The 27343-nt window shown below is 35.2% G+C and overlaps 3 protein-coding genes and 1 long non-coding RNA gene across 6 annotated transcripts in view; 1 reads left to right on the forward strand and 3 right to left on the reverse strand.

The window, feature by feature from the left end:
• Positions 1-4381, reverse strand: part of LOC149906373 (uncharacterized) — a 43441-nt gene extending 39060 nt beyond the window's left edge. Inside the window, exon 1 of one of the 2 annotated variants that reach the window (XM_090104478.1) lies at positions 4010-4381. In XM_090104478.1, coding sequence (XP_089960604.1) covers positions 4010-4135 — 126 coding nt within the window. In that variant the 5' untranslated portion in view covers positions 4136-4381. The remainder of the gene's footprint in view (positions 1-4009) is intronic. The other variant, XM_090104477.1, reaches the window with a different exon arrangement.
• A 279-nt stretch (positions 4382-4660) lies between these two features.
• On the forward strand, positions 4661-6449 carry LOC149906374 (nudC domain-containing protein 3). Its single transcript, XM_090104530.1, has 5 exons — positions 4661-4912; positions 5028-5425; positions 5658-5843; positions 6072-6187; positions 6277-6449. The coding sequence occupies exons 1-5, from the start codon at positions 4800-4802 to the stop codon at positions 6433-6435; spliced, it is 972 nt and encodes a 323-aa protein (XP_089960656.1). The 5' UTR covers positions 4661-4799; the 3' UTR covers positions 6436-6449.
• A 2519-nt stretch (positions 6450-8968) lies between these two features.
• LOC149906375 (uncharacterized) overlaps positions 8969-27343 on the reverse strand; it is a 260872-nt gene continuing 242497 nt past the window's right edge. The window contains exons 1-2 of one of the 2 annotated variants that reach the window (XR_016456992.1): positions 9459-9677; positions 8969-9365 (exon numbers count right to left, since the gene is read on the reverse strand). This is a non-coding gene — a long non-coding RNA (uncharacterized LOC149906375). Of the gene's footprint in view, positions 9366-9458; positions 9678-27343 lie in introns of those variants that run through there. The other variant, XR_016456991.1, reaches the window with a different exon arrangement.
• TBC1D16 (TBC1 domain family member 16) lies at positions 18412-27206 on the reverse strand. The gene is made up of 7 exons (XM_090104581.1): positions 26160-27206; positions 21124-21320; positions 20298-20799; positions 20015-20159; positions 19505-19611; positions 19118-19299; positions 18412-18832 (listed from the first exon to the last, which is right to left on the reverse strand). The coding sequence occupies exons 1-7, from the start codon at positions 27020-27022 to the stop codon at positions 18639-18641; spliced, it is 2190 nt and encodes a 729-aa protein (XP_089960707.1). The 5' UTR covers positions 27023-27206; the 3' UTR covers positions 18412-18638.

The raw sequence follows: 27343 nt of genomic DNA on the forward strand, positions 1-27343 counted from the left end.
GATAAAACAAAATTACCTATAAAGTTGTGAGAAACAAAACTATCAGTATTATTCAAAACGAAAATATATGAAGGTATCTGCGCATTAAGTTAATGAAATTCATTCAAGAATAGAAAGTAGCATTTTGACCACTTTTATATAATTTCTGAATTATGCTAGAACTTTTAACTATGCGAATAGAAAATGTTAATACATAATACGAGTAAAATACTCCTCTCGGGTACGTTTTTTAGTATAGGTAGGTTCTTCATTTTTAATAATAGGTACAGAATTATCTCGTAATAATATGCACTGTGGCGTCACAAATGTTTGTGTTAATAAATAAAAATAACAGCATTGTTTGTCAAGTCCTTTGTTTCCTTAATGAGGCTAATATTGCTATTATCATATTTTATTTACCAGGTCATGGGATTTATAGGTAAGTCGTTGTAAAATATCGCCCAAACTATATCATCAATGCAATCAATGCCAATCTTTATTTTAAAATTATAGACAACTAGCGGTCCGCCCCGGCTTCGCCCGTGGTACATATTTATGTTTTCTCTACATAAAAACCATCCTCGTACATCAAGGAATATAATAAAAAAATAATTATCGAAATCGGTTCAGCCGTTCTCGAGTTATGCGCTTACCAACACATTTTGCGATTAATTTTTTTATATACTAGCGGACCGCCCCGGCTTCGCCCGTGGTACATATTTACGTTTTCTCTACATAAAAACCATCCTCGTACTTCAAGGAATATAATAAAAAAAGAATTATCGAAATCGGTTCAGCCGTTCTCGAGTTATGCGCTTACCAACACATTTTGCGATTCATTTTTATATATAAGATAAGAAGAAAGAAGAATATGTTAACTACATACACCTAATGATGATTAAAAACTAACTAGGTATACCCGATACCGGTATAACATAAAAGCCGGTAATACGAATTTATCAAGGAATCATGTTTAAAAAAGTGTAAATAATTTCCAATTTTAGTTCCCACTCATGACGTTTCAATGTGTTAGGAAAGTTATGGATATAAGTACCTATTTAGGGACCATACATCCGGATATCAGGTAAAATAAACGCATTTCCTGTTTAAATTTCGAACCTTCTGTCATGCCTATTTGTTTACTTCATTTCTCTCCCATAATGTTGCCAGAATCAATATTTAATTAATACTTTTTAAACGAAACTGGCTGATCAGAACATTAAAAAAGAAAGCGATGCGGTTTCCGAATCACATCGTTTATTAACCAGGATATCGAAATTCTTTAATTATTTTTAATCTTCTCAAATTAGCAGTGATTAGACATAAACGAATGTAAAATCGTTTCCACAGTTTCACGGTAGAAACCGCATTTGCATTAACAAATTTGCGATTGTATAACCGTAGGTATACGCAAACTCGACAGAGCGTGTTCACAGAATTTCTCAGACATTTCGTCACTTTCACGATCAATTTCTCTCATGACTTTCCACACCCAATGTTGTTGGAACATCCTACTACGTTCATTTGTCTATTGCCGACCCGAATAATAAAATGGCTTGTTTATGGCAGGTAAACTATAAAATAACTGATTCTAAATATTGTTTATGTTTTATGGAAGGATATATTTTATGAAATTATTATTCACTTCATAGCTCTTTAACCGGAGGAGACATTACGGACCATAATATTATATGCATTTTGTGTTCAAACCAAGGCATGAATCTTATTCATAGTTTTGTTGAAAGCACGGTTATTTTCGAGTCAAGTGGTTGTCGGTGCACGCTAAATACTAAGCAATTAACTGACTACCTGCTCCTCCGAATAACCGACGAAACATAAAAAATCACGGACGAAACGTACCGAATATAAAACGTTAAACAATACTCAGCAAAAAATCACCATTAGGTATGTCTTATTTAACAAAGGTTAGATGTGCGTTTTAAACTTTTTTGGTTTATTTATTAGGATACCCTATTTACCGACGTTTTCGACGAAATTGCGTGATTAATTAAATTCAATAAATTTGATATTTTTTATGAGGAATCATTATGAGACCTAATGATTTTCTTACCTAGGTATTAGTAAATTATTATGATTTATGACGAACTATCATTAACTAATTCGTCCTAATGCCTTCGAAGTACCTTCAGTAATTACCTAGGTTTCTTAGAAATTGATTAACCTTAAACGTATTAGGAAAGATGTTTAATGTTACGTGTATGTACAGGTTTTTTATTCCCGAATCCCAGGGAGGGAGATGTATTACAATGTTTCTCTGGGTGCTTTTTCTTGTGGACCGATATATATTTTTTATCTGCTAATTCCAAACAGGAATCGAACCCATGTTTGTTTTACGCTCACGATCGCGCTCTGCAGATTATGCGTTTATCACTACATAGTATAAAACAAAGTCGCTTTCCCTGTCCCTATGTCCCTATGTCCCTTTGTACGCTTAAATCTTTGAAACTACGCAACGGATTTTGATGCGGTTTTTTTTAATAGATAGAGTGGTTCAAGAGGAAGGTTTATATGTATAATAACATCCATTAAATAGTGGAGAAGTACTGTTATTTTTGAGGTTTCTAATGTGATGTCGTAAAAAATTACATTTTTTTCGCTTATATTGCAAACGCAGGCTGAACCCTACGAGTTTTATCAAAATATCACTACATAGTATAAAACAAAGTCGCTTTCCCTGTCCCTATGTCCCTATGTCCCTTTGTACGCTTAAATCTTTGAAACTACGCAACGGATTTTGATGCGGTTTTTTTTAATAGATAGAGTGGTTCAAGAGGAAGGTTTATATGTATAATAACATCCATTAAATAGTGGAGAAGTACTGTTATTTTTGAGGTTTCTAATGTGATGTCGTAAAAAATTACATTTTTTTCGCTTATATTGCAAACGCAGGCTGAACCCTACGAGTTTTATCAAAATAATGTACTAAGTATTATACAGATTGAAAAGGTCTACAGAAAAGTCCGCGATGGTATATGTCTATCTCTTATGGATAACCCACAATAACATTTTTTGTCATTTACTTTTTACGACAAATAATAGCTAATTTTCGAAGCGATTTTCACCAATACAGCAATAATCCTTAACCAATTAAATACCTTGAATACATTGTTCATTTAATATAGATCTATGTGGCCCTTTACACCGTATGATTTAAGTGAATATTTTCGAAGATATTACAGATTTAAAAATTGCGGGACGTAGCGTTTGCGGCGGTACCGGCCGGCCGCCCGGGTACCTATGTATTTTATACCCGTGCGAAGCCGGAGCGGGCCGCTATGTTTTTATATACAACGTTCACAATTTTTCTGTAGTGTATTTAGTATCAGCATTGCACCCGTGCGAAGCCGGGGCGGGTCGCTAGTAAAAATTAAAATATAAAAGCAGGTAGACTTTTTTTTGCCTCGTTTGGCAATCTTGCCTTACACAAACATTACTGGATCGGTACCTACCATTTAATATTCGATTGTCCATGCTGAACATATTGACTTATGCTGTTGTTTTCAATCTGGGAGGAACCCTTGAGATAATAGCATATCAATCAAGTATTTTTATTTATAAGCGCCAATGGGTACAGGAGACGGTAAAGTACAGTTACCAACACATTTGTTCGTGGTTCGTGCTATTAAATACGTGCATATTTATGCGTAACGTGTCTGTTCTAACGGTGCTCAGGCCAGGACTCGAACATGTTATAATGATGTCCACTGACCTATCACGAAATACCGAAAGTGTGTCATTTAGGTAAGGACAACATGTTCCTTCGAAAATTGGCTCATCGTTATTTGATGCGTATTATAAATAACGCATTTTTTTTTAAATATTTTCCTGTTTTTCGCATACGAGGACAATTTATTGGAAGCATATAAAAGTTGTCAGCTTTTTCAAACTTTAAAATGAACTTTACAAAAGTTTTGTAGATACCCTCATTGCGCAATTATCAGGATCGCGCCATGAATATAAATGTTTTTATATGTTAGTAGTATCTAACTGTTATTTTAAAATAATTTACCTGTATGTTACTGCGCTTCACTTCAATATACAGCCAGTTATCTGTTGAAAACGCTATTGCCATTAACGCAGCAGCCACGATAGCTGTAATGGTCGCTATAGACAAAGTTACCGCTGAGCAAGGCATTTTTAAACCTTGTTATAGACAAAATAAGATAAAAAAGAAATACGTAAACACAATCACAACACTAATTTTGGTTTGTTCACCTATACAGCATTTTTGTGAACACTTTTACGGAACAGGGAACACGACAGCACTCTCACAGTATAATAAAAACTCATATGAATGCGGTCATCGCCTGCAGCGTACCGAGTTCGCGCGCGAGACTTCTTCGCCTACTTCGTTGTGTCTTGCCTTGCCGCTCTCTTGCGGATGTAAACTTTCGAAAATATACTAGCGCCACCAATCGACAAGAATGTGAATCATAAAAACCAGTTTTGTGATGACAGTCGAAAAAATTTTCTACCATTAGTAGTTATTTTATTAAACATGGCAATAATAGGATAATTACTGTCCATTTAAAATATTGTTTCATATTTTTAATGCTTAAATTATTTATTTACACCTTTTTAATTCATGTTACTAGTACATAAGTAATACTATTAACCTGACGTTCATAGGCAAAAATGAAATGACATGTGACAGTTTACAGTCAATGACATATTTTGGAAAAAGCCAATTCGAATTCCGCATTTGTGTATTTTATTTACTTTGTAAAATAATATTTGATAACATTTAGAAAGAAATTGAAAATTAAGTCATTATTTCTGTATAATTATAAAATTTAAAAATGACCGACACAGAAGCTTATGGAAAATACGATCAAGTTCTTGCTTCAATCTTAGAAGAAGAAAAATCAATACTTGGTTTCCTCTCCTCTATATTTGGATTTCTTGCGAGAAGGTATGATTTCTCTATATCAATTCTTACCGACTTATTATAGCTCTTAATTTTCTTAATAAACAACTGGAATTTCTTTTCATTTTTATCTTAGAAAATATACTTTTTAATCTTCCAGGACTGACTTTTACTATGTGCCAAAAGGCCCTTATGAAAACATGGGGTTTCCGCCAGGCGTTGCGGAAGAACTAGTTATAAAAGTATTAAGGAAATGTGACCCAAAAACTTGGTATACAGATGATGAATTGGCACAAAATGACATACACAATGAAATCATGTGTTCAACAGTAGCACAGGAAGTAGAAGTGGTTGATGAGAGTGAAACAAATGAAAATGTAGAAGCAACTCAAAGTTCTTCTGAAGAAAAACCTCAGGAAACTTCAAGTCCAGAGAATAAACAAAAATCTATATTCCCTGAAGATTATGAACCCCCGGTTATACCTGTGCAGAATAGTGAATCTTATAATGGAGCAGTGAGAGACAAATACACATGGTCTCAGACTATAATGGATTTAGGTAAAATTGAGATTTATTATTACTTTCTGTTTCTTCACTTTTGTGCTATTCAATTAACCTTTCATAATATTGATTAAATCATGCTTATTGCTATGTTATAATCATGTGGTTGTACAAAAATATTATTATAATAAAGTAAACTTGTCTCTGTAAGCACATCTCATTTCTATAAAAAAAAATAGGTAGGTAGCTAATTATAGGTGCATGTAAATGTTTTATTTTATTTTTCTAGATGTAATTGTTAACCTTCCACCAACTGTGAAGTCTTCAAAAGATTTAAAAGTGACAATTAATTCAAGTGATCTTACAATTATGAGCCGACCCAATGATATAATAATCAAAGATGCATTTCCATACAAAATTAAAGCTATTGACAGTTTCTGGAGTATCAGTGAAGGAAGACTCTTACTACATTTAGGTATGGTATTATTGTATTTCTATATAAGATCTTTTAAAATAAAGATGTAATATCTCCTGTAGCTAAAGCTAAACTTTCGGAGGAGTACAAAATTCCATATTTGTTTAAAAGTATAAATTCATGTAATTCCAAATATTTTGTTCACAATAATTATTACCCTAACCACTATTAACTATTTGTGATTGGCAATGAAAGCAATAGCAACTAATATACTGTTATTATTAATAGAAAAAGTTCAAGAACGCTGGTGGGACAGGCTGCTTCAGAGTGAGGAACCAATAAATTTAGATAAAATTGACTGCTCAAGACCCCTAAATGAATTACCAGAAGACCACATTGACAAGGTAAAAGATTATAACAGATAATTTCTATTATAACTATTTTTAATTTCTACAGTTGTATTATTTTATTGTTAAACTATTTATTGTTGCAGGTCAGAGAATTACAATGGAATCAAGAACAGAAAATGAAGGGTCTGCCAACAAGTGATGAAATCCGAAACATAGAGATATTGAAGAAGGCCTGGAATTCTCCTGGTTCACCATTCATAGGACAAGAATTTGATCCCAGTGTACTCTCAAATAAAATTTAAATGTGTTAAAATTATATTTTTGTTTTATTATAATTTATTACTTGTACAGAATAGTATGTGGTTAAAACCCTGATAATACTATTTTGCCAATTGTCCGCTGAGATTCAATAAGTTTATGTGCTTCTCTCAAATTTTCAGCATTCAATGGTGATATTATATTGGACAAAGTACTCTTTAATTGTCCATTCTCTAACATCTTTGACACTGCCTCTAATATTTCTGTATGTCTATATTTATCCTCTGTATTGTATGCTATCCTGGTATTCATCATTTCAGAAACCAATGTAATACTTTTAGCTTTTAATGGTTTTATATCAACCAATCCACTACTATCAACAACAAGGCAGATTCTACCTTGAGGTTTGATTACTTTCATAAGTGTATTCCAGTATGGATAAGGATCATAGTTAACAAGTATAAAATCAACACCATTTGAATAGCCATTGTCTTTCAATTGTTGTTCTAAATCATTTTTATGGTTTAGAACAACATGAACACCATGTTTCTTTGAATATTCTTCAGTTTCTGGCCTTGATGCCGTGCCAATAACTTTTAAACCTAAATTATTAGCCAATTGACTAGCAACTGAACCGACACCACCAGCACTGTTTATAATCAAAATAGACTTTCCTTTATCTTTGTCTGTAAGCAGTAAACGGTCAAATAAGGATTCATAGGCAGTCACAGAAGTGAGAGGCATAGCAGCGGCTTGTTCAAATGAAAGGTTTTTTGGTTTCAATGCTACATGCAAGTCATCTAAAAGGACAAATTGTGCATTTGTTCCATTCTTGCTCAAATCGCCTGTAAAGAATACTTGATCACCCAATTTGAATCGTGTTACTTCTTCACCTTTTTCTGCTATAATACCAGCTCCATCAAACCCTAAAATCCGCAATTGAGTTTCCACATGCGGCTTAGGGGCTCTCACTTTCGTATCGATGGGATTGATTGCACTTGCTTTTACTTCAATTAAAACTTCCCTATTTTTAGGAGCCGGTACACTTACTTCCATATCAATGAGACTATTCACATCCGTTATGGGTAAGTATTTATAGAGACCAACTGCTTTCATGGTTTTAGGTAAAATTTTGGCCATGGTGAAGGATAAAAATAACGAAATACAAAGAAATCGTAACATTAAAATACGTAGGTAAATCGTCTTGTCACTTTTATACCGAACTACAGTTTACATAATATTTTTTATCATGAGTCTTATCCAAGGTCTTATCAAGACATAATAATATACTCTATGTCAATACTCAAATAGATACCTACATAACTGAAAAACAACGTTGCGCTTCTCGCCGTTTTATCAATACCTCACCACTAAAGCCCCACAGGCCAGTGGCCACATTATTATAACGAAAATAAAGGGAAGTTTTGGGAAAATGAAACGTATGAACGTATCAATTCGTTAACAAATATTTATCCAAAAGAGAATACAATTACGTCTTGTATTTATCAACAAATGTTTTGACAGAACACGGATAGGCAGATAATGCTAGGCGTCCATTACAGGCGGATCGGGCCGGGCCGCATCGCAACGGGCCGTCTCTAATGGACGCGCTGTTTGCTCCTGCGTCCACCTGTACGGGGCGCGGCGGAACGCCTAGGCGGATTTTATCTAACAGACGCTCACCGCTTACATCCGCCTGCCTGCGTCCACTAGACGGGTCGGGGCGGGCCGGGCCGCAGCGCACCGCCGGCAGAAATCCGCCTGCGAAGCGATATCCGCCAATGCGTTGCGGCCCGCCCCGGCCCGATCCGTCGCTAATGGACGATGTTTCATACAAAACATAGGCCGGCGTATTTTTGCGTTGCGATGCGGCCCGGCTCGATCCGCCTAGTGGACGCCAGCCATAATACTTCACAGATAGTATAGAAAAAAGAGTGTATTGAATCAGGGAACGTGATTGGTCAGGTCAGGGACAATAAAAACGGAACGAAATTCAAATAGGGCATGTAATTATATTTATATATCTGTATTTGCAGTTTTCTACCAAAATTATTGTCAAACTTTTTTTTTATGTGGATCAAAATGTGATCAAATTATATTTTGATTGAAGCTCCATTATTCTTTCAGTCTGAGCATTGGTTAGGTACACATTTACACATAAATTATTATTATACTTACCTACCTCTTAGACCTACCTGTACAGGGTAACTACCATAGAAATCTAAATAACAAGACACTAGAAGTCGTAAGCGTGCGTGACCTTGTCGCCACTCAGGTGATTTGCACATCACCAGTGCATTCGTCACTGTTCAGTTGCTCTGGAGACGTATGAGTGTATACATGGTGTGTTTCAGCAATTCCCATTGCGGAAATTCTTCCACAAGTTGTAATTATACTTATAAAGGAATAATATTTCATCGGAAAATATATTTTTTTAGAAATAATGCCGTTTTTCCTTAAAATTATAGAATATTATTTTACAAGTATTACGAGTGTCACCCATTGAGATAATATTAATAATGGAGCAGACACCACGAACAAAATCTGTGCGCCAAGATGGCGGCGCGGGGGCCGGGGCGCGCGAATGACGGCTAGACAGTCATAGATTATGCGATGTCACTGACTCACCGCTATAGAGGCGACACTTTGTTTCTTTCTGTTTATTTTATTGGGTGCCACTCCTTACATGCACGTTGACTTGAAATTTTCTTTGTACTTACTTAATATTTATTTTAGATATAAACTGACTTTACTACGCGGGGCTAACAATATCTGGCATATAATATAGGATGAGGAGGTTCAATATGGGCTATGGGAAGTTTCATTCCTTACAAATTGAGCCTTTTTTAGAAAAAAAATAAAAGCCGTGTAAAAATTGTGTTTATTTATATGTATTTAGTTCATCATCCTCAGAACATGTTCCCGGCTCAGAAATTGCTTGTATTGTTCCAGTACTATTGTAGCACACCTTCGGCTAAAATAAATATAATAATAATAATGTTAGTGATGGCTAAAATAATATTTTATTTGTTATACAAATCCGTAAAATTTTATTATTATTACTAACATCAATACAAGGAACAGCAGACTTCTTTAGAATACGCCTTCCCGCTTTTGTGGTATATTTATCCTCATCGCGAAAATGAACAGACGCTAGTTCTATCGGATGGTAACCCTGGTTTCTTCACTGCGGTTGTTTTGGACAAATTTTACCCATTTTTCCCTTTCTTCACGACCCAGACATGGAAACCTTGAATAGAAAAAATATTAATCTCTGAACTAGCGGTCCGCCTCGGCTTCGCCCGTTGTACATATTTCGCAATAAAAAGTAGCCTATGTTTTTTCTCAGGGTCTAAAGATTGTCTGTGCCAAATTTCATCAAAATCGGTCCAATAGTTTATGAGCCTATTTATTACAATCAAACAAACAAACAAAGTTTTCCTCTTTATAATATTAGTGCAGATAAATAAATAATAATTCAATTATACGTTCAAGTCAGTAGCTTATACAATATCAATTAAAATTGATTAAAATCAATTAACAAAAAAAAAATTGGTGATTAAGTAATTGATTTTCATAAAAAAAATAAAAATAAATAATAAAAATAACATTTATTTGCCAAAAACATGGTACAGAGAGGTGTGAAGAGATAATTGTTCAGCATGTTTCGCTTTGTATAAAGCATGCAAATATATGCGTAAAACAGATAGGTATACTAGATCTAATACACTACACATGCATATTATACAATCGATTTAGCAATTATCATTTAAGGTCAAAAAATTCTTTTAGGCTATAGAAACAATTAATAATCAGCCATTTCTTTAACTTATTTTTAAACACATTCAATGTATGGTTTCTTATGCATTTAGGAACATGGTTAAAAATTTTAATAAGCATAATAGGTCCACTTTTAGAGAAAAGCGCAGTTTTACAACGAGGCATAATTAGTTTGTCAGGATCTCGAGAGGGAACAATACTCACGTCAGCCGCTTTTGTGAAATATTGGGGGTGTTTTTTAACAAAGACACAACACTCCAGTATGTACATAGAGGTCAGTGTCAGAATATTTAATTTTCGGAATAGTGGGCGACAGCTTTCTAGCGGCCCAACCCCGCAAATAGCTCTTATACATTTTTTTTGTGCCAAGAATGCTCTATTCATACTTGTTGAATTGCCCCATAATATAAGTCCGTATCTTAGTATAGATGACACATAGCCATGGTATATTTGTGTTCATATTTCATGATTTCACCTTTTTTCAATTAACAACCAGTCTATGCTTTTCTAAATATGTAAAATTATTATTTTATACTATAAAAATATACGCCAGCAAATATTACTAACAACACTTATTTCATGCCCAATGTCATATCTTAAATTTTTAATCTATGACAAATGACGCAAAATGTCGCCCGCCAAAAATTTTGTTCTAACTAAGTTTTAAAAATTATTATCTAGTTACTTACTGATTGAAAAGTTATTCCTTTGCACTTTTCCGTATTATTTGTATTATTTGAGCAATATCGTAACACACACGTAGGCATATTTGATGCGTTTCACTTTAAAACAAATAAAAAATGAGCGTGACGTTCGCGCCAATGAGCGAGCAAGCGACCTATATATATAAAAGTACTCTGTGCAAGCGACTGAGTGCAGTTACGCCACATGACGTATGTTGAGTGGAACATAAGTGGTGTAGGCGGTATCGACTCCATATTAACACGTTCGCGGACAGTAACGACCATAGGCGTCTAGACAGCTAAAAGTGATACGACAGTACGTCTGTCGACGTATCAGTTTTTACTTGCATAAAATCAGTACGCCAAACGACGAGCGATTTTTCATACTATCATAAAGAACGGCATGTTGTACTGTCATCACAGGTATAATTACGACTTTTGTACTGTCACTGCATTATTTACAAAAATTCGTCAAAGGAAGGTACTTCCACGCATACATTCATATTTTTTTACCCCTCTCCCCGCACACACTACGCCCGTGGGCGTCATGTTTGCATACGGTTAGTCGAGTACTGCGCCGCTGCGGTGATCCCGAATGCCGCGTGTGAATTGTTGTTTAGAAAGTGAGTATTTTGTTTCCAACGTAATTTAATTGTTTTACTCATACTGGATGTACTAATTCAAGTCTAGTTGCTTATGTAAACAACATATTTATGTTGCCTATTGTTTGTTGTGAACACGATTTTGAAGAACTAAATTTGTAACGAATATTTTTGCAAATGGCGTCTCGAGACTCGTTCGAAAAAGAACAAAAACGTCTTCAAGACCTGTTTGATGCAGCGTCTACCCCTGAATCGAGTCCATACCCATTTGCTGATGATGGTGACTATGAATCTGACGCTGAGTACTTACGACGTTGACGCCTATATCCGTTCTGTCATATCATATGGTTTTTTAACCATGTGTTGTAACACTACGCCCCTGGGCAATGTATGAAAAAAAGTAGTGTCTCAGTAGCTGCAACCTGTAAACCAGTACTGTCCGCGAACGTGTTAATATTATCTCAATGGTGTCACCATAGTAATCGAAATAACAATGAATGACACAGTCGACCATTCTTATTATCACGTTTGTTCGTATTGGAGCAAAAAGTCTCATATACTTAGGGATGTTATTCTAAAATAAACCGTAAATTCGAGCGTTAGGATACATATTCAAAAGCTTAATTTAATAGATAAGTTAGTTTTCACTAAAATCAAGCTGTCCAATAAAAGGCATAGTTTACTTGTGTGTACTGTTTAGCCACACCCCGGACACTCCATACAAAATGATCGTTTTGACAGTCACACTGTAGAGACTGCAAATGTGTGTGTTAACGCTTTATGGTTGGCACATTTGTGACTAGCGTAAAAAAAAATTCGCGTTTTTCTGATGAAATACATCCGTAAACAGCACAATATCCAACCATTTTCTACGAAAAACGATAATCACAAATCCAAAATAATAAAATTACTTTAAGTCAATTTGATTAATGTTGTCAATCTTCGTTGCGTATCGTCCTTGCAGAAAAATATGGCCCATTTTATGTCTGATCGCGCGGGGGTGAGGTAAGTTTAATTTTGGCGGGAGGCGGAGAGTGTCCGTTCTGTAGCGTTTAGCTACTATTATGTATTCTGTGGTTTAGCTTTCAGTTTGAATGTGTTGATTTTGGCGACAGCGGTTTTCATACGAATTATGACATTCTAGCACTTCTATGTGTCTTGTTATTTAGATTTCTATGGTAACTACTAACTATGAAAATTATAAACTTATGAAATTTATTGAATTATCTATGTACCTACTTACAGAAATATTCGAATAATTCCTATAGTTTTATGATACTGATTGATCAGACCAATAAAATCACACAAAACCAAATTCGACGCCCCCCGCGAATAATCCGGTAATCGTAAAAGTGAAAATGTTCAGGAAAAATAAAAAACCATTTTTCCTTAATAACTCCATTAAACAACAAGTATCAGAGACTTTTAATATCGCATATGGAAGCTAATTTTTTCAGCTATCTGGTTATTTCAACAAAATTTAAGTAGTCCCAAGGGCTTCGTTATAATTTAGCTGGATGCATTTTACTATACTAGTGTAGGTCAAGCTCTGGTCAGTAATGTCACTTACGATATTGTTCGTGTAAATTTATTTTTTCGACGGCAACAGTAAAGTCTTGTTGCGCTAATATTCGTGTTATTTTTTTGTAAACTGAACATTTGTAAAAATCTATTATTTGGTTATTCGATTGTTTAACAGTAACGTACATTTTATTGTTATAACTATTACTGTTTATTCGAATAGTATATAGTATTATTTGATGATTATTATAGTATATTTTATGAAATACAGGACATTTTAGTAAATGAAACAACTTTGGATTGTTTCACAAAACACGATAGTTATTATTATTATAAAAAATAGACACTGCACTGAAGACACGACTATTACCTACACATGATTACATAATCATGAAAATTATACTATGGTCCTATTACAGTTAAAATTTTTATCAGAATTCTCATCAGAACCTCACAGAATGCGAATCCACCGTGACCAGTCAGTACTTGTGTGGTGTGGTGTGGTGTGTGATGTCTTTTTCCCGACTACCTTGTATGCAGCAGCAGCGCTTGGGAAAAAGAGCTTCGTGACTCCGGCCGTTCCTCCTACATCGTATCTCCTATCCCATTCGCTGATCGTAGCCTGTCTCAAAATACGCTTGACGAATGAAACTGGACACAGATCGTAATCCGGTTTCCTCCTCAACCCCAGAGCGGCCTCCTTCGCTAACTCGTCTGCCCGTTCGTTCCCCGCCCTGCGTGCGCCTTAATCCAAAACAGGGAGACCTCCCGCCTCTGCAATGCAGCTTTTCGGAGGGCCTCCCGTGTTTGTACAGTAAGGGGATGAGGGGAACTCAGGGTAACCGCCTGGAGCGCCGATCTGGAGTCAATAAGGACACCGACCTTTGCCGCTCCACTCTTGCAGGCTATGTCTTCTGCTCTTTTGAGCGCTAGGAGCTCAGCCTGATGGTCGGTACAATACGGTGGCAACGCAAGCTAAATGGACTTTGTCTCGGCATCACCTTTCCATACGGAAAGGGCGGCTCCGACTCGACCCTCAATCTTGCTGCCGTCCGTATAGACCCTGTGGACGTGGCTGTTAACCACGTCAGCATAGGTGTCCTCATTTATCAAGCCGAGCCCTAGCTCTACCTGCTCTGCCGGATGTGGGTCCTCAATCGCAAGAGCCATTCGTTCCACCTCCCTGTCGCTCAACACCGCCGGGTGCGACACACCCCTCTTGATCTCATAAAGCCTCGAAGCTTCGAGTATCCTGAGGTCAAGAGGGGGAATCCCAGCCAACAGCATCGCAGAGTTCAGGGAGACAGTCCGATATGCTCTGCAGATCTTCTGGGCAAAACCCCGTTGAACGGTGTTAAGCCTCTTTTGGACTCCCATCTTTTCCGTAGTGGGTGCCCACGCTGCTGATGCATACAAGATAGTCGGTTCTATAACTGCGATATATATAGTCTTAACTACTTGGGGGTTAAGCCCCCAACTTACTCTAGCTACTCTTGCTAATAGCTTATAACGGGCGATTGCCTTTTTGCAAACGCTCTCGACGCGACGTTTCGGTCAATGTCAGGCCGCCATCAATAGTAAGGCCCAGTATCTTAATACTTTCGAAATATTGGATGTCCACACTCCCCATTACAAGTCGTGGCATGTCAAATTTTAATTTTCGTGTCGAGAGCAGGGCACATGTCTTGTGTGGTGCGAATTTTTGTTTATTTCTGACACCCCATTCGTCAATTTTCCTCAATGTGCAGTTTGTCTTCGTCTCTACTTCTAAAGCAGTATCTCCATCAAACACTAGCACAATGTCGTCGGCAAAAGCCTGACAAAACACATCCATCTCCTCTAACATCCACAGCAGAGGATCCAGCAAGAGGTACCACAGGAGCGGTCCACCTATGGAACCCTGCACGCACTCCTTGTTGGTCTCTCTACTCACTTCACACCCGCAGGTATGCGGGGGACAAGAGGTGTGAAAGTTAGGTAACTTTCACACCTCTTCCACTCAGGTATCTGCTGATCACCCGCCTTACGTTCCCTGGACACCCAACTTCAGCCAACCGCACCTTTATGACTGGCCACCAGGCGCTGTCGAAGGCTCTCTTTATGTCCAGAAATACCACAACAGAAATCTTCTTCTCCTCCCTCTTATTTCTGAAGTGGCCCACCAGTCTATAGAGGGCGTCCTCGGTGCTCCTCTGTGGCATGAAGCCATACTGATGGGGGCTTATTATGGGCAGCAGGTAGAACCTGAGTCGGACGACCAGCATCTAATGAAGATGAAGATGAAGTTTTCGATGTGGTCTATTCTGATGCCCGCCTCGTTTATCTATCAAACTTTCATCTCTTTTAATAATTTTTCTAAGGCCGTGTAAATCATTTGCTCAGTAATAGAAAGTGTTTAAAAAAATACCTTGCATACTTGCACTCCATAATGAATGTATCTGGAAATCGATTTCTTAATAAAAGCCCGAATAAGCCTATACTAGCACTTACTTAAATAATGTAGAAAACTATTTACCTGAATAATATCGTAACAATGTTTACCGTCGAAGCATATTGATATTATTTTTCGTAAAGATCTAAAACCATATTATTCGTTTAAAATACATTTTAATGTTATTTTATGGAATATACGCGTAATTTTTCATATCTTCGTAAATAAAGATAGAAAAATTCTGAAAAAAATTTACATGGTGTATTTTAACTTCTAGATGCCGAAAAACGCATAACATGAAAAACCCCGTAATAGGTCATTACCGGATTATTCGCGGGGGACGTCGAATTGTAGATAGAACTAAAAGGTAGGTAGGGCGATATAGAGTAGCAGCAATCAGTTTTACCTAGAAAATATATAAAAGCAGCGGGCAAATATAATTAAAAAAACAATTACACGGTAAAATAAAAGACTCTTAAACATGCCCAATACATTTATTATAATATATTATGGATATGATTCATTTGCCATTATTCAGAATCTGTAGCATCAATGTCATTTTAATTAAGTATAATATAATATTATTAAAGAATAGACTCATAATCAAAGCAGATCGTTTATCACAGAAAAAGTACGCATTTAATTCACACTTTGTAAATTATTATCACCTACGAATGCACACAAAATACCTAAACTAAACTTAAATATCTACACCATAATATAATTTATAGCTTTATTATGCATATACTAGTTAAATAAAAATGCTAAAAATTAGGAGATAAATATTCAAACGAATAAGTACCTATAAATATACATACATACTTAAAAGCAGCGGGAAAATGTATATATAATTAAAAAATAAACAATAAATTTTTGTTATTTTAATCAACATCTATTAACGGTTATTATTATTTTTGTTACGAGACTTCAAACAAACGCAACACGTTAACAGTTAACTTTAATCTTAGCTAACAATTAATTATTACGACAAACAATACCTTTTCTATAATGCAGTATAAACATCAGTTAATAATTACGAATTACGATATTTATTACGATAAAGGATATGGTTATCCGTTTATTTTGTAGGTCACTGATTTAAAATCTTAAACTATTTTGATACCTAAATTTATAGCTCTCAACATTTTTTTACAGGTACCGTTTCGCGCGTTTTTTTATTCACATACAATGGAAATGTTGCCAGCAATGAAAAAACTAACCAATTTCAATGTTTGTGGGTAGATATTAAATTTCAATAGTCAATCTATTTCAGCAGATTTCTGCTTAGATTATAGAATACCTATTATTTTCTTACATTGATTGTCTTGCGGAAACAATTTCATCATATTGTATGTGATAAACATCAATTCTATTTTATTATTATACTCCAAATTTAATACAAACATGACTAGAACACATAAGTGTGTGATATGATCTACCAATAGCAAATATCCAGTACCACTTAATTTTATTTTTATTACATATATACATATAAAAAAATACCAAAATACCAGTTACATACATAAAGTGCATTGATAAGCCACACTAAATTAATTCCGTCCATAAAAATTGACTTTTAATTTACAAATTATGCTTCAGTTGGTAACATTAAGTAATATTAAAAAAAATAATGAATAGAAAAAAATAAAAACCACGAACTGGGATTAATTGGACCCGCGTCTTTCGTCCGTCCTGCGATCCCACGTCTGTTTTCTAAAGCAAGATGTATTTTTTATATGTATTTAAATCGTTAGGTACATATTCAAAGCAGTTTTTAAATAATTTGTTAAATTATAGTATTTTATTAATTGTGTACTTTTTTAAAACACCGTAGTTAACTAAGTATTTTCTTTTTTCTGTTTGAATTAACCGAACAATAATTGTATTTTGTTTAAATAAGATACTGTTGTTATTCTCAATTATTCTATAAATACTTTATAGGTATACTCTTAGTCAATTCCGTAAAAATGGTTATTTTAGGAAAACCCTATCTTCGGTGGGTAATCTTAAAATGCTGGTTGTAAATGCATGTAAATATCGCAAAATCTCTCATTTAAAACATGATTACATAAAATTGTATCAATCTTTTTTATATTGGTACATGGTTACAGGTTAACGTTATCACCTTCGTCTTTATTCAAACTTTATTAATATTTGTCAATGATATTGCGGTAGGTACTTGCCGTATTTTTTAAAATTTCTTATTTTATAGCTAGCTAACGACCATTACTTTTGTTCAACTCGAGTAAAAATATAGCGAAGCTAGCTCTCATAATACTGATATATTTATTTTGTACCTCTGAAGTGCTTCAAAAAATCGTCAAATAACCATTTTATAATGTTTATTGTTGTATCTGCATCTAAAGTTGTCGAATGATCACGAAGATCGTTAAAAAATTGCCTATAAATTGTAATATTCAATAGTTAGGATTTAATATTTTAGAATACCTAATTTGTTACTTATTTTATTAATAAAAATATTCTGTTGTATTTACTATTTAGTTACCGAAATATTCCGACAGTTAAAACTCGTTACGTACCTACGTTTTAAAGTTTCTCGGTAATCGGTATTTGATAGAAAAACAAAATATTCATGATTTAATTAAAAATCTAGTCGTTTAACGTGACTATTAACTAATGTGACATGACTATATTATGACCAAAATTAAAATTTTTAACAAATGCATTCGATTCCTAATAGATCCATTAATAAATGAATTCATAATAATTCTGAAAATACTTATTATTAGGAAATCCAGCGACCAATGAATATTGACCGGTTTTATCTAGGTAACCTAAAGGATTGAAAGATTGTATTAGTTTAGAAAGCTTCGTATACCTACCTATAAACGTGTAAGAGTACCTAAACAGCAAAATCGATACGCAATAACTATAACAACGTAAACTCTAATAAAACATCGATTTAGTACGTACACATTATTGTTACATAATACATATTGTTTACAATTTTTGTACAGAACAGACTAACCAAACAGCACATTCATATAATCGTAATAGGCCCAACTGGCACAATGAGCAGCATTGGCCCAAAAAATGATCGTCGATATTTGTCGCCATCACGGTGATTATGAACCTACTATGACGGCCGATCAATAGGTACCTAGACGTTTAGGCCCTCTACACTATCGTAATTGCCTCTATACTCGCCCAACGCTCCCCATTGTGAAGATTGCCCATAAAACCTTTTGTGAATAGACGATATTACGATATTACTGTACAGCATATTCGCAGAAGTCGTGAGCGCCGGTACATTCCACACTGGGCCGATGTGTGGAGTCCCAGATACCGGGGCCGCACCTTTGACACATACCTACTAGTGTGCAAGGGATTCGCTGTAACTGACGAAACTGGTATAGCAGCCCGCGAGCCTTGCGCAGGATGAGGCGACCGTCCATGTACATTGCTGTAAGAAATATGTTTTAAAAACGTAATTTATAATTGAAGTGACTGATTTTTTTCGTCTTATGTTTTTGATGTAAAAGATTTGGCGTGATTTGAAATATAAAAATTGTCATCATTGCCTATAGAATTTATGGATAGTGGTATTAGCAAAGAAAATCTGACAAGGATGTCTTAACTATACCGCACAGTGTATACAAGCGAAAAATATTGTCAGGAGCTCTCTTTTATAGAACTTGATTGTTTACCTACATGGAAAAGGTAGGTTGGTATATGAAATTTTACTCACCCAAAGAACTGAAATGCAGCAACATTTCATCAGTATTCAGGTCCTGAGCGATGACGTCATCAGCGTACACCGCAATGATGGCGAGACAAAGGAACAAGTGGAAGTAATCGGTCTGATAGTTCGCCCAGCACGCCTCCCACATACGAAGAGCTACAGCTTCAGTGAACTCACGTTTGAAACACCTATAAAAAGTACAAAATATAGTACATATCCTAGTCCCATAAAAGTAAATTAACATGCCGAAAACGTAACTATATTATACGACTCATTTTTTTAGGAACAATAGGGAAGCGATTGGCCACGATCTCGTTAGATGATAAGCGAAGATGTGGCCAGATAGAGCGCGATTTCATACTATCCAATAATAACTGGAAAGGAAAACCTTACAGTAGTATCCATCGATGACAGAACAGTAATTCCATAGCATCAATGTGTTTCTCTAAGTGCTTGTAGAAGTGTGGCAACATGATCCTTATCAGCTCTCGAAGGTAACTCTGAAATTTACATATCATAAATTTAGCACTTAGTAGTCAGACTTTCTCTTCCTACTAAGCCAAGATGGCGATAGCATTGTAGATATTACTTACATATTATGTATTTTGTAGTGAAAATACATAGTTAATTACAAAAATAATCAAATGAAATACACCTACCTACTCGACTAAAAACGTGTTTAAATAATTTTTATTGTTTCTTAATGTAGGTACATACCTATAACATACTGCATTTTAAATTTAAGATCCACAACGAAGTATATCGACAGAACAAGAAAGACACTAGTTAAGAAGATTATAATAAACAGTATACCAATCAGAAACGGCTGCAATCCGATTAAAATCTCCAACCAAGCATAACGTTATCTCTACATATAATTACGTTACTACTGAATGCAATTACCAGGTTATTATCCATATCATTGTCAGTTGGAGTACAAACGAATATCGCCCGCTGCATCAGTCCCACGAAACACCAGAAGGCTTCCGCTTCACATTGTATCTCACACAAAACTGGTGCTAAGAGGTCACTCATTCCTTGGGTATACCTGGAAATTATTATCCTTCTGAGACTTTAAGGTAAGGTTAAAAGTTAAAAATATTGTCCATATTATGTATCGAAAAATATTGACACAAATGCTTAAATCCAAATGCAAGTAGTCCGTGGATAGGTATATGTAACTCACCCTAAAACAGGATTATAAATCGCATAGTTCAATAATATATTCTTCATAATTTCTATGTTATAATTATTTTCACCAGCGAAAAAGGGATTTCCTCTATCAGTTCTCACCACGTCCTTCTCTATGACACTTTGCACACTCTTCCAGAATTTCGCGTATTGTTCTGGTGTCATCTTTTCCAGTCGCCTTTTGGTTATTTCATCGTACTCCCTCTTTCGTAATTGTAGGATAATCTCTCTTTCATCATAAGTAGAATTATACGGATAACAATGTAAAAGAAAAGGCCAGACTTCTCGCCTCAGCTCTTTGTCAAGACCACCGAAAAACACGCACTTTCTTAAGAACAAATCATCTTCTATAACACCCTTGCTGTTCATTATCTTGCCATAAAATAATTCAGGCGTAATTTTAGGAACTTTTCCCTCCTCTGGATGCTGCTCAGATTTTTGTACTTCTGGGCGACATACCATGAAGTGACGATATGGTAGGTTAGGCTCTTCTGAACCTATAATAAAGAAATATGCTAAATAAATCTGGATAATTAAAGATGATTACATTTGAATGTAGGTAGTAAAAGTAAGATAACAATCGTTAAAATATCCAAGCGATTGTCGTGCAGTCGAGAGTTAAAATAGGCTGTGTCAAGAGTTCAAGGCAAGAATATTTGGATCGTTGCAGTATTTATAAAATGACAATAACTACGTAAAATATAGGAAATACTGTACTTAGTTTCCCAAAATTATAACATGCATTTTGAGGCTTCGTCACGACAAATATTTCAATTGAATAAATTTTAGGTGGGTGCCTATAAAATAACGTAGAAATATACCTGGAGTAAGTTTAATATTATGCAGTAGAGAATGCCACCTATGTAATACTTGTGCCAAATGATCCAATGCTCCATGGTGAAAATGTAGTATTTTGTACTGAGACTCTCTTGAAGCTACCACCAATTGTCCGCAAGTGCAGTTATCATCGTTAAAGAATAGCCGCAGAGAACGCATTTGACTCAAATCCACTGAAAACCTAGAAGCAATTAAAAGCAATAATAGGTACAAAATAATTACAAACATCTTTAACTTATGACCAAGCACGTACTGGCCGGGCCTCGCGACCCGTATATAAAATCGATTCTATAATAATATGTATGCAGATGGCACCGTTCCCTACTTTCGACTCAAATTCTCAGGGCTCTATTACTTCATTGAATACACCCTCATTAATTCCAGAAATGATATATGTAATTATCCGTTACCGTTTCATTCCAAAAGCATTTGAAAAAAATATAAAGTACAATATAAAGAGTACCTAGAAGATTATATTTTAGGGAAGAAGCTGGTACAACGGCAGAGTGTTTCAAGAATTATTAATTGAAATGTAGAATTTCCTCATTATTTATTCATATTGTGAACTGTGAACTTAAAATTTAAATTAACATACATATTGATAGTTAATTGAATATTAATAGCCCAAGGAATAGAATATAGATTACGTACATGTTGAACTGCGGTTTAATATTTGCCGTGTCACATAACTAATATTATCGGTTATCCAAGGGTTATCCTCTAAGTGTAAGAAGTATGTAGTATTAAATATCAGTTAATGTATAATACTATCATCAATCGACAATCATGTGTTTTTATTACCTATTTCGAACGAAAAATCCTTATATCCTATACTATCCAGATTTTTTTTGGGTAATTTCAACGTATTTTCGTAGAAAAAGACAGGTAAAAACATTGACTGCAAAATAAAAAATAGAATAAGCTTAAAATTGATATACATGGGAGGGAAAGTTAGCTGACGACCCAAGTGTACGTTTGCCAACATACTATATTCTGGATGTCCGTAAGTAATAAATCCGGTATTAACTGTTTTTGGCACATAAGTATGTAAGTAATTATTTGTTTATATTATGCTCATCATATTATGCATCTTTATTATCATTTCATTATGCCTATGAAACTTAAGGTCAATAACGCAATCATAACATTCCTTTTTGGAACAGTGCCTGAATTAATGCGAGTCAAATAATGATGTGTATATGTCGTGGCCATATCGTAGATTTGCTCATATCATATAATATTTGTATTATTATTCAGTTTATTTGTATTATTATCCCAAGATATTTGGCATTTACGCTGGTTATTATGCGATATATTAAAAATAGTACCCACAACAAACTGTTGCTCCAAATTACAGTTCTCCTATTGATTATGTTTTTTATCATATTATTGTTAAGTATGTGTGCTTGTGTGAATAGTATTAGTCAATACGAGATAATATAAGAGTGAGTTAAGTTAGTTACAATACTCGTAATCCTGCTTGGATTAGAATAATTTCTGTATGCTGGGGCCACACTAACGTCTAACGTCTAATGCAATTTGCAAAGGGCATCGCGATAATTATTCCGATAATTTTTAAGGCGTTAAGTGGGTGGCTACACTTGAACGGTCAACGTGAATGCCGATTGTTGGCGATAAAAACGGCGTTAATTTTACTAAAATTCTAGCAAGATGGACGTAGTGTGACCGCTTCATTGCGTTAATTCTCGCGATAAAGCTATCGCCTCACCAAACGGCAATGTTAATGCCGTTGTTAAATAATACTGGCTACACCTAAAGTTAACGTCCATTATCGCGTTAATTAATGGCATTTCCCGTTAGTGTGGCCCCAGCATCAGAAATTTTAACCCGTCAAGTGTCAACCCATGCGAAGCCGGGTCGAGCACATAGTAAACTGTATATTTATGCAGTTACAAAATAAAGCATCACAACGATCAAGTCTTCCTATCATTAATGTTATTTTCTCCTAATGGTGGGATGTCATGAAAAACAAAATATAGGTACTTAGGTACTTATGTAAAAAGATAAACGTAACGATAACTTAAAAATTATTATCTGTAACTGTCCGTGAACTTTTTTATAATATAATACATATTGTATTCCCTACAATTTTATGTGAATTCATTCTTGAAAAATATTTTACTTTATTTCTTCAAGAATACCTTTTTCTTACAACGAAAAATTTTATTGTAAAAAATGTTTTCAAGAAATCTCGTAAAGCTTCTTAAAGCTCCAGCTGTAGAAAATGAGTCTCTTTACATGTAGATGCATAGCTACTAATTTTGAATAATTTGCAACTTCAGAGTTCAGAGATTTACGTATTTTTGCTGCTTTTTTGTTGGGAGAATAGAAGTAGGCCATTGCATAGGGTTGCCATGATCAAACTTAAAAATATTTGCAAAATAATATATTATTTTTATATATTTTATTAAACATAATATTTATGTTTTATTGTACTAGTCTATTTGATTATTTTCCTGTATGTAAAAAAGTAGAAACTTTTTGTTCGATCGATGCGAAATTAGCTAAATTTTAGCATTAAGTACTTATACCAAAGCTGTAAGTGGATACTTACAACTTTTATATATTAATGCAAGATATTATCTAATATCTAATATATTCTAATATATATATTATAAAGGCGAAAGTTTGTAAGGATGTATGGATGTATGGATGTTTGTTACTCTTTCACGTAAAAACTACTGAACCGATTACAATGAAATTTAGCACACATATAGAGGGTAACTTGGATTAACACATAGGATAGTTTTTATCCCGGAAATCCCACGGGAACGGGAACTATGCGGGTTTTCCTTTGCAAACGCGGGCGAAGCCGCGGGCGGAAATCTAGTAATATATAATTTGCTTCTGCTCTATGAATCTTGGAAAAAAGTAGGGAAAGGGAAATTCATAGAAATTTGGGAAATAACTATCACTTGTATACGTAGTATATTATTATTAGTCTGCGCTATCACACTAATAATACTATTGCTATTTTATGTAAACACGACATAGTTGCGAGCCGCACACTAAATAAAACGTAATATGATATGTTAGCTGTACTTAGTATATGTAGGTATTTACATTTTATACCTATATCTCTTATTACCGTGCGTTCCAACAAGTCTTTGCTATTGCACATATTAGAGCGAGCGCGCACGAGCAACTTTGTCTCCGCAACTATTTTGTCTCCGCAACTATTTTGTCTCTCCAGCCATGGGCTAGTATGAAAGTGCGCGTACGTAGCGACGCAACTCCCGGGAGACTTTTTTGTCCGCGGGTTCGGAGACAAGCCCGCGACGCAACTGTCGCCCTACCTATTGGTTTCAATGCAAGTGCGCGCACGGCGACAAAAATGTTGCCTGTCGGCGGCCGCCGGCCAGTTGCCGCGTAACCGGCGTAGCGATAATACGTATTTATTCTCGTACACAGTAGTTTTTAACCGACTTCGAAAAAAGGAGGAGGTTATCAATTCGGCCGGTATATTTTTTTTATGTATGTACACCGATTACTCCGAGGTTTCTGAACCTATTTACATGATTCTTTTTTTGTTTGATACGGAATGGTGTAGAATTGGTCCCATAAAAATTTATTCGGATAAGCCCAGTAGTTTTTATTTTGTGAGCGTTTTTGTCTGATCTCGATGACTTAATTGAAATGTAGCAAGTAACTTTGATTCATATCCAGGTAACCGCTGGATTGAGCTGAAATTTTGTATACGTATGTAAATTGGATAGCGATGAAACATTATTATGACATAGAGCTGATTTGATGATGGAATCGGAAGGTGGCCATAGGAACTTAGTAATATATTGACTCAACTTTATCGAGTTTGAGCTCGTTTGATTCGTGTTGAAAAATACACTAAAAAGTATTAAATAAAAACTACTTTACTTTTTACAATTACGATGACATATCTATACTAATATTATAAAGAGGAAAGGTTTGTAGGTATGTATGGTTTTCAGCTTTCACGCATAAACTACTGAACCGATTACAATGAAATTTAGCACACATATAGAGAGTAACTTGGATTAACACATAGGATAGGTTTTATCCCGGAAATCTCACGGGAATGGGAACTATGCGGGACAAGAGCACAGACCACAACCGTCTCTTCGAAAACCATGTTGATAAATGAAGAAAATTTTAAAGAAAAAGTTGCGTTGCTGTCGCTTTCGTGAGCGCATCGTTCAAAACTTTGCGAGGAGACAGCGACAGAGACAAAATAGTTGCCGGGCAACTAAGTTGCTCGTGGGCGCTCGCTCTTACGAGATATTTTACTACTGCTGTATTAATATTCTATGTCACATTAGATGGAAAATTAGTTCTTTTTATACGGACTTAACTACTTTCTTCATACTTCTATAAATAGAAAAAAAATTAGGAGCTTTTTTCGGCGGTCAGTTCTCGCACTTGCGAGATTATGATTTTCTTTGCGAGAAAGTTCTCGCTGTATTAATATTTTTACAAATGTATGTCACATTAGATGGAAAATTAGTTCTTTTTATACGGACTTAACTACTTTCTTCATACTTCTATAAATAGAAAAAAAATTAGGAGCTTTTTTCGGCGGTCAGTTCTCGCACTTGCGAGATTATGATTTTCTTTGCGAGAACTTTCTCGCAAAGAAAATCATATTCGAAGCACTATCTACTTATGGCATATTTAACAAAATGTTTATGATAATAATTTATAATAGGTATGAATAAACGAGGACGACAGTTTTTTTTTTATCTGAACGACCTTCGTTATCATTACAAACGGATTTATTATTATTTTTTTTTATAATGAATCATTTCCATATTATGAATATTTTTTTTCCTAACAATAGGTACGATGTTTTACTTTAATATCAGGTAGGTATTTAGTGACAACAAGTACCAAAATGTGTTTATTTGTGATGATGATAGAATGATTACAATTCTAATTGTAAATCAACTTAAGTATTTTTTAATTATTACATGAATGCACATTGTAATCTTTTGTAACAAGCTGTACCAATTACCAAGATCCTTACCTTCGACATTTCAATGGCAGTCGTCGTTGTGGTGCCGGCGAACTTTGAGCGCTATCAGGAAATACGAGATTATGTTTCAGTGCAAGAAACTCAGGAGTGCTCATCCAATTAGGGTTTCCCTCGTCGCATGAACTCATCGACAGTGACCTAACGAAGCCTCCACACAACGAGTCAGGGGTCAAGTCGACGTTCTCGATGTTTGGATTGGCTATAGTTATATTCACAGAAGTCATGGACTGTGAACGTACGTGTTTATCGCATTCATAAATATGATCCTTCGACTCGTCTTTCTGCAAACTGAATACGTCATCTTTTATAGAATCTGCCGATTTAATCGTCGGCTTCGAACTTGAAGTCATTTCTTCTTGGGTCGTGTCATTTTGAGTGAACCTCGTATCAGTTGATTTTATGCTTTGCTTATCTGAATTGGAATTAAGACTTGTTGTATCGGAAGAATCGGAAAATGCATTGTCATTATACTTCCTAACCTTTCCATTCCTAGGTTTATGAGCAGGAATATCTTTGGGATGCGAAGCCTTGTTGATATAGATTTCCTCGCTAGGACTGGTTTCAACAGCTGACGGACATTTGCGCAGAGTTGAATTTGGGATCCAATTAAGGAATAACGTAGGTCGCTTGGCATTGTTATGTTGATCAGTGAATATTTTAGTCGTTACTGTTAAGTAGCCCGGATGGTGTATAACGTCCAACTCGTGTCTCGCAATAGTCGGTGGATGTACGCAGACATTGTTCTTGCAAAATAATATTTCGTTGTCCACATAGTCGGGCAATTCCTCGTTGTCGTCGAACTCCAAGCCAAGGAAGTAACTCGAGGCTCGCTTTATGAGCTCAGGTAGCGGCATTGCGGTTCACATTTCACATTTATATTAAGAACGTATTGCGGATTAGTGTTATCACACGCGACGATTTCCTCAGTGCTCGGCGTGTACTACGCGCATGTAAACACCCACGTAGTTATGTTGATAACGTTGTATTGATCGCGTTTCTCGACCCGCTACCGCTGGCCACTCGCGTTAACGTCACAGCACTGAGTACATTATGGACTAAAAATTACTATATTATGCAATCGATGTTTCTATTGTTGTTATGAATTTAAGACTTATAGGTAAAACAACATCGTATTCGTTTATTATCATTCGTAAGGACTAGTTATATTCAAGTCA

The sequence above is a fragment of the Colias eurytheme genome, chromosome 8 (assembly GCF_061535395.1).
Source record: "Colias eurytheme isolate Ceu_HAF_F1 chromosome 8, ilColEury1 Martin Lab GWU primary, whole genome shotgun sequence".
NCBI classification, from domain to species: domain Eukaryota; kingdom Metazoa; phylum Arthropoda; class Insecta; order Lepidoptera; family Pieridae; genus Colias; species Colias eurytheme.

What these genes read in the sequence shown, in the direction of transcription:
- LOC149906374 (XM_090104530.1), top strand. Translation starts at nt 4,800, where the DNA reads ATGACCGACACAGAAGCTTATGGAAAATACGATCAAGTTCTTGCTTCA. An exon ending in TTTGGATTTCTTGCGAGAAG is followed by an intron (nt 4,913 to 5,027) that starts GTATGATTTCTC and finishes TTAATCTTCCAG; the next exon opens with GACTGACTTTTACTATGTGC. An exon ending in CAGAAGACCACATTGACAAG is followed by an intron (nt 6,188 to 6,276) that starts GTAAAAGATTAT and finishes TTATTGTTGCAG; the next exon opens with GTCAGAGAATTACAATGGAA.
- TBC1D16 (XM_090104581.1), bottom strand. Translation starts at nt 27,022, where the DNA reads ATGCCGCTACCTGAGCTCATAAAGCGAGCCTCGAGTTACTTCCTTGGC. An exon ending in ATTTATAATCCTGTTTTAGG is followed by an intron (nt 20,160 to 20,297) that starts GTGAGTTACATA and finishes AATAATTTCCAG; the next exon opens with GTATACCCAAGGAATGAGTG. An exon ending in GCTGCATTTCAGTTCTTTGG is followed by an intron (nt 18,833 to 19,117) that starts GTGAGTAAAATT and finishes TATTTCTTACAG; the next exon opens with CAATGTACATGGACGGTCGC.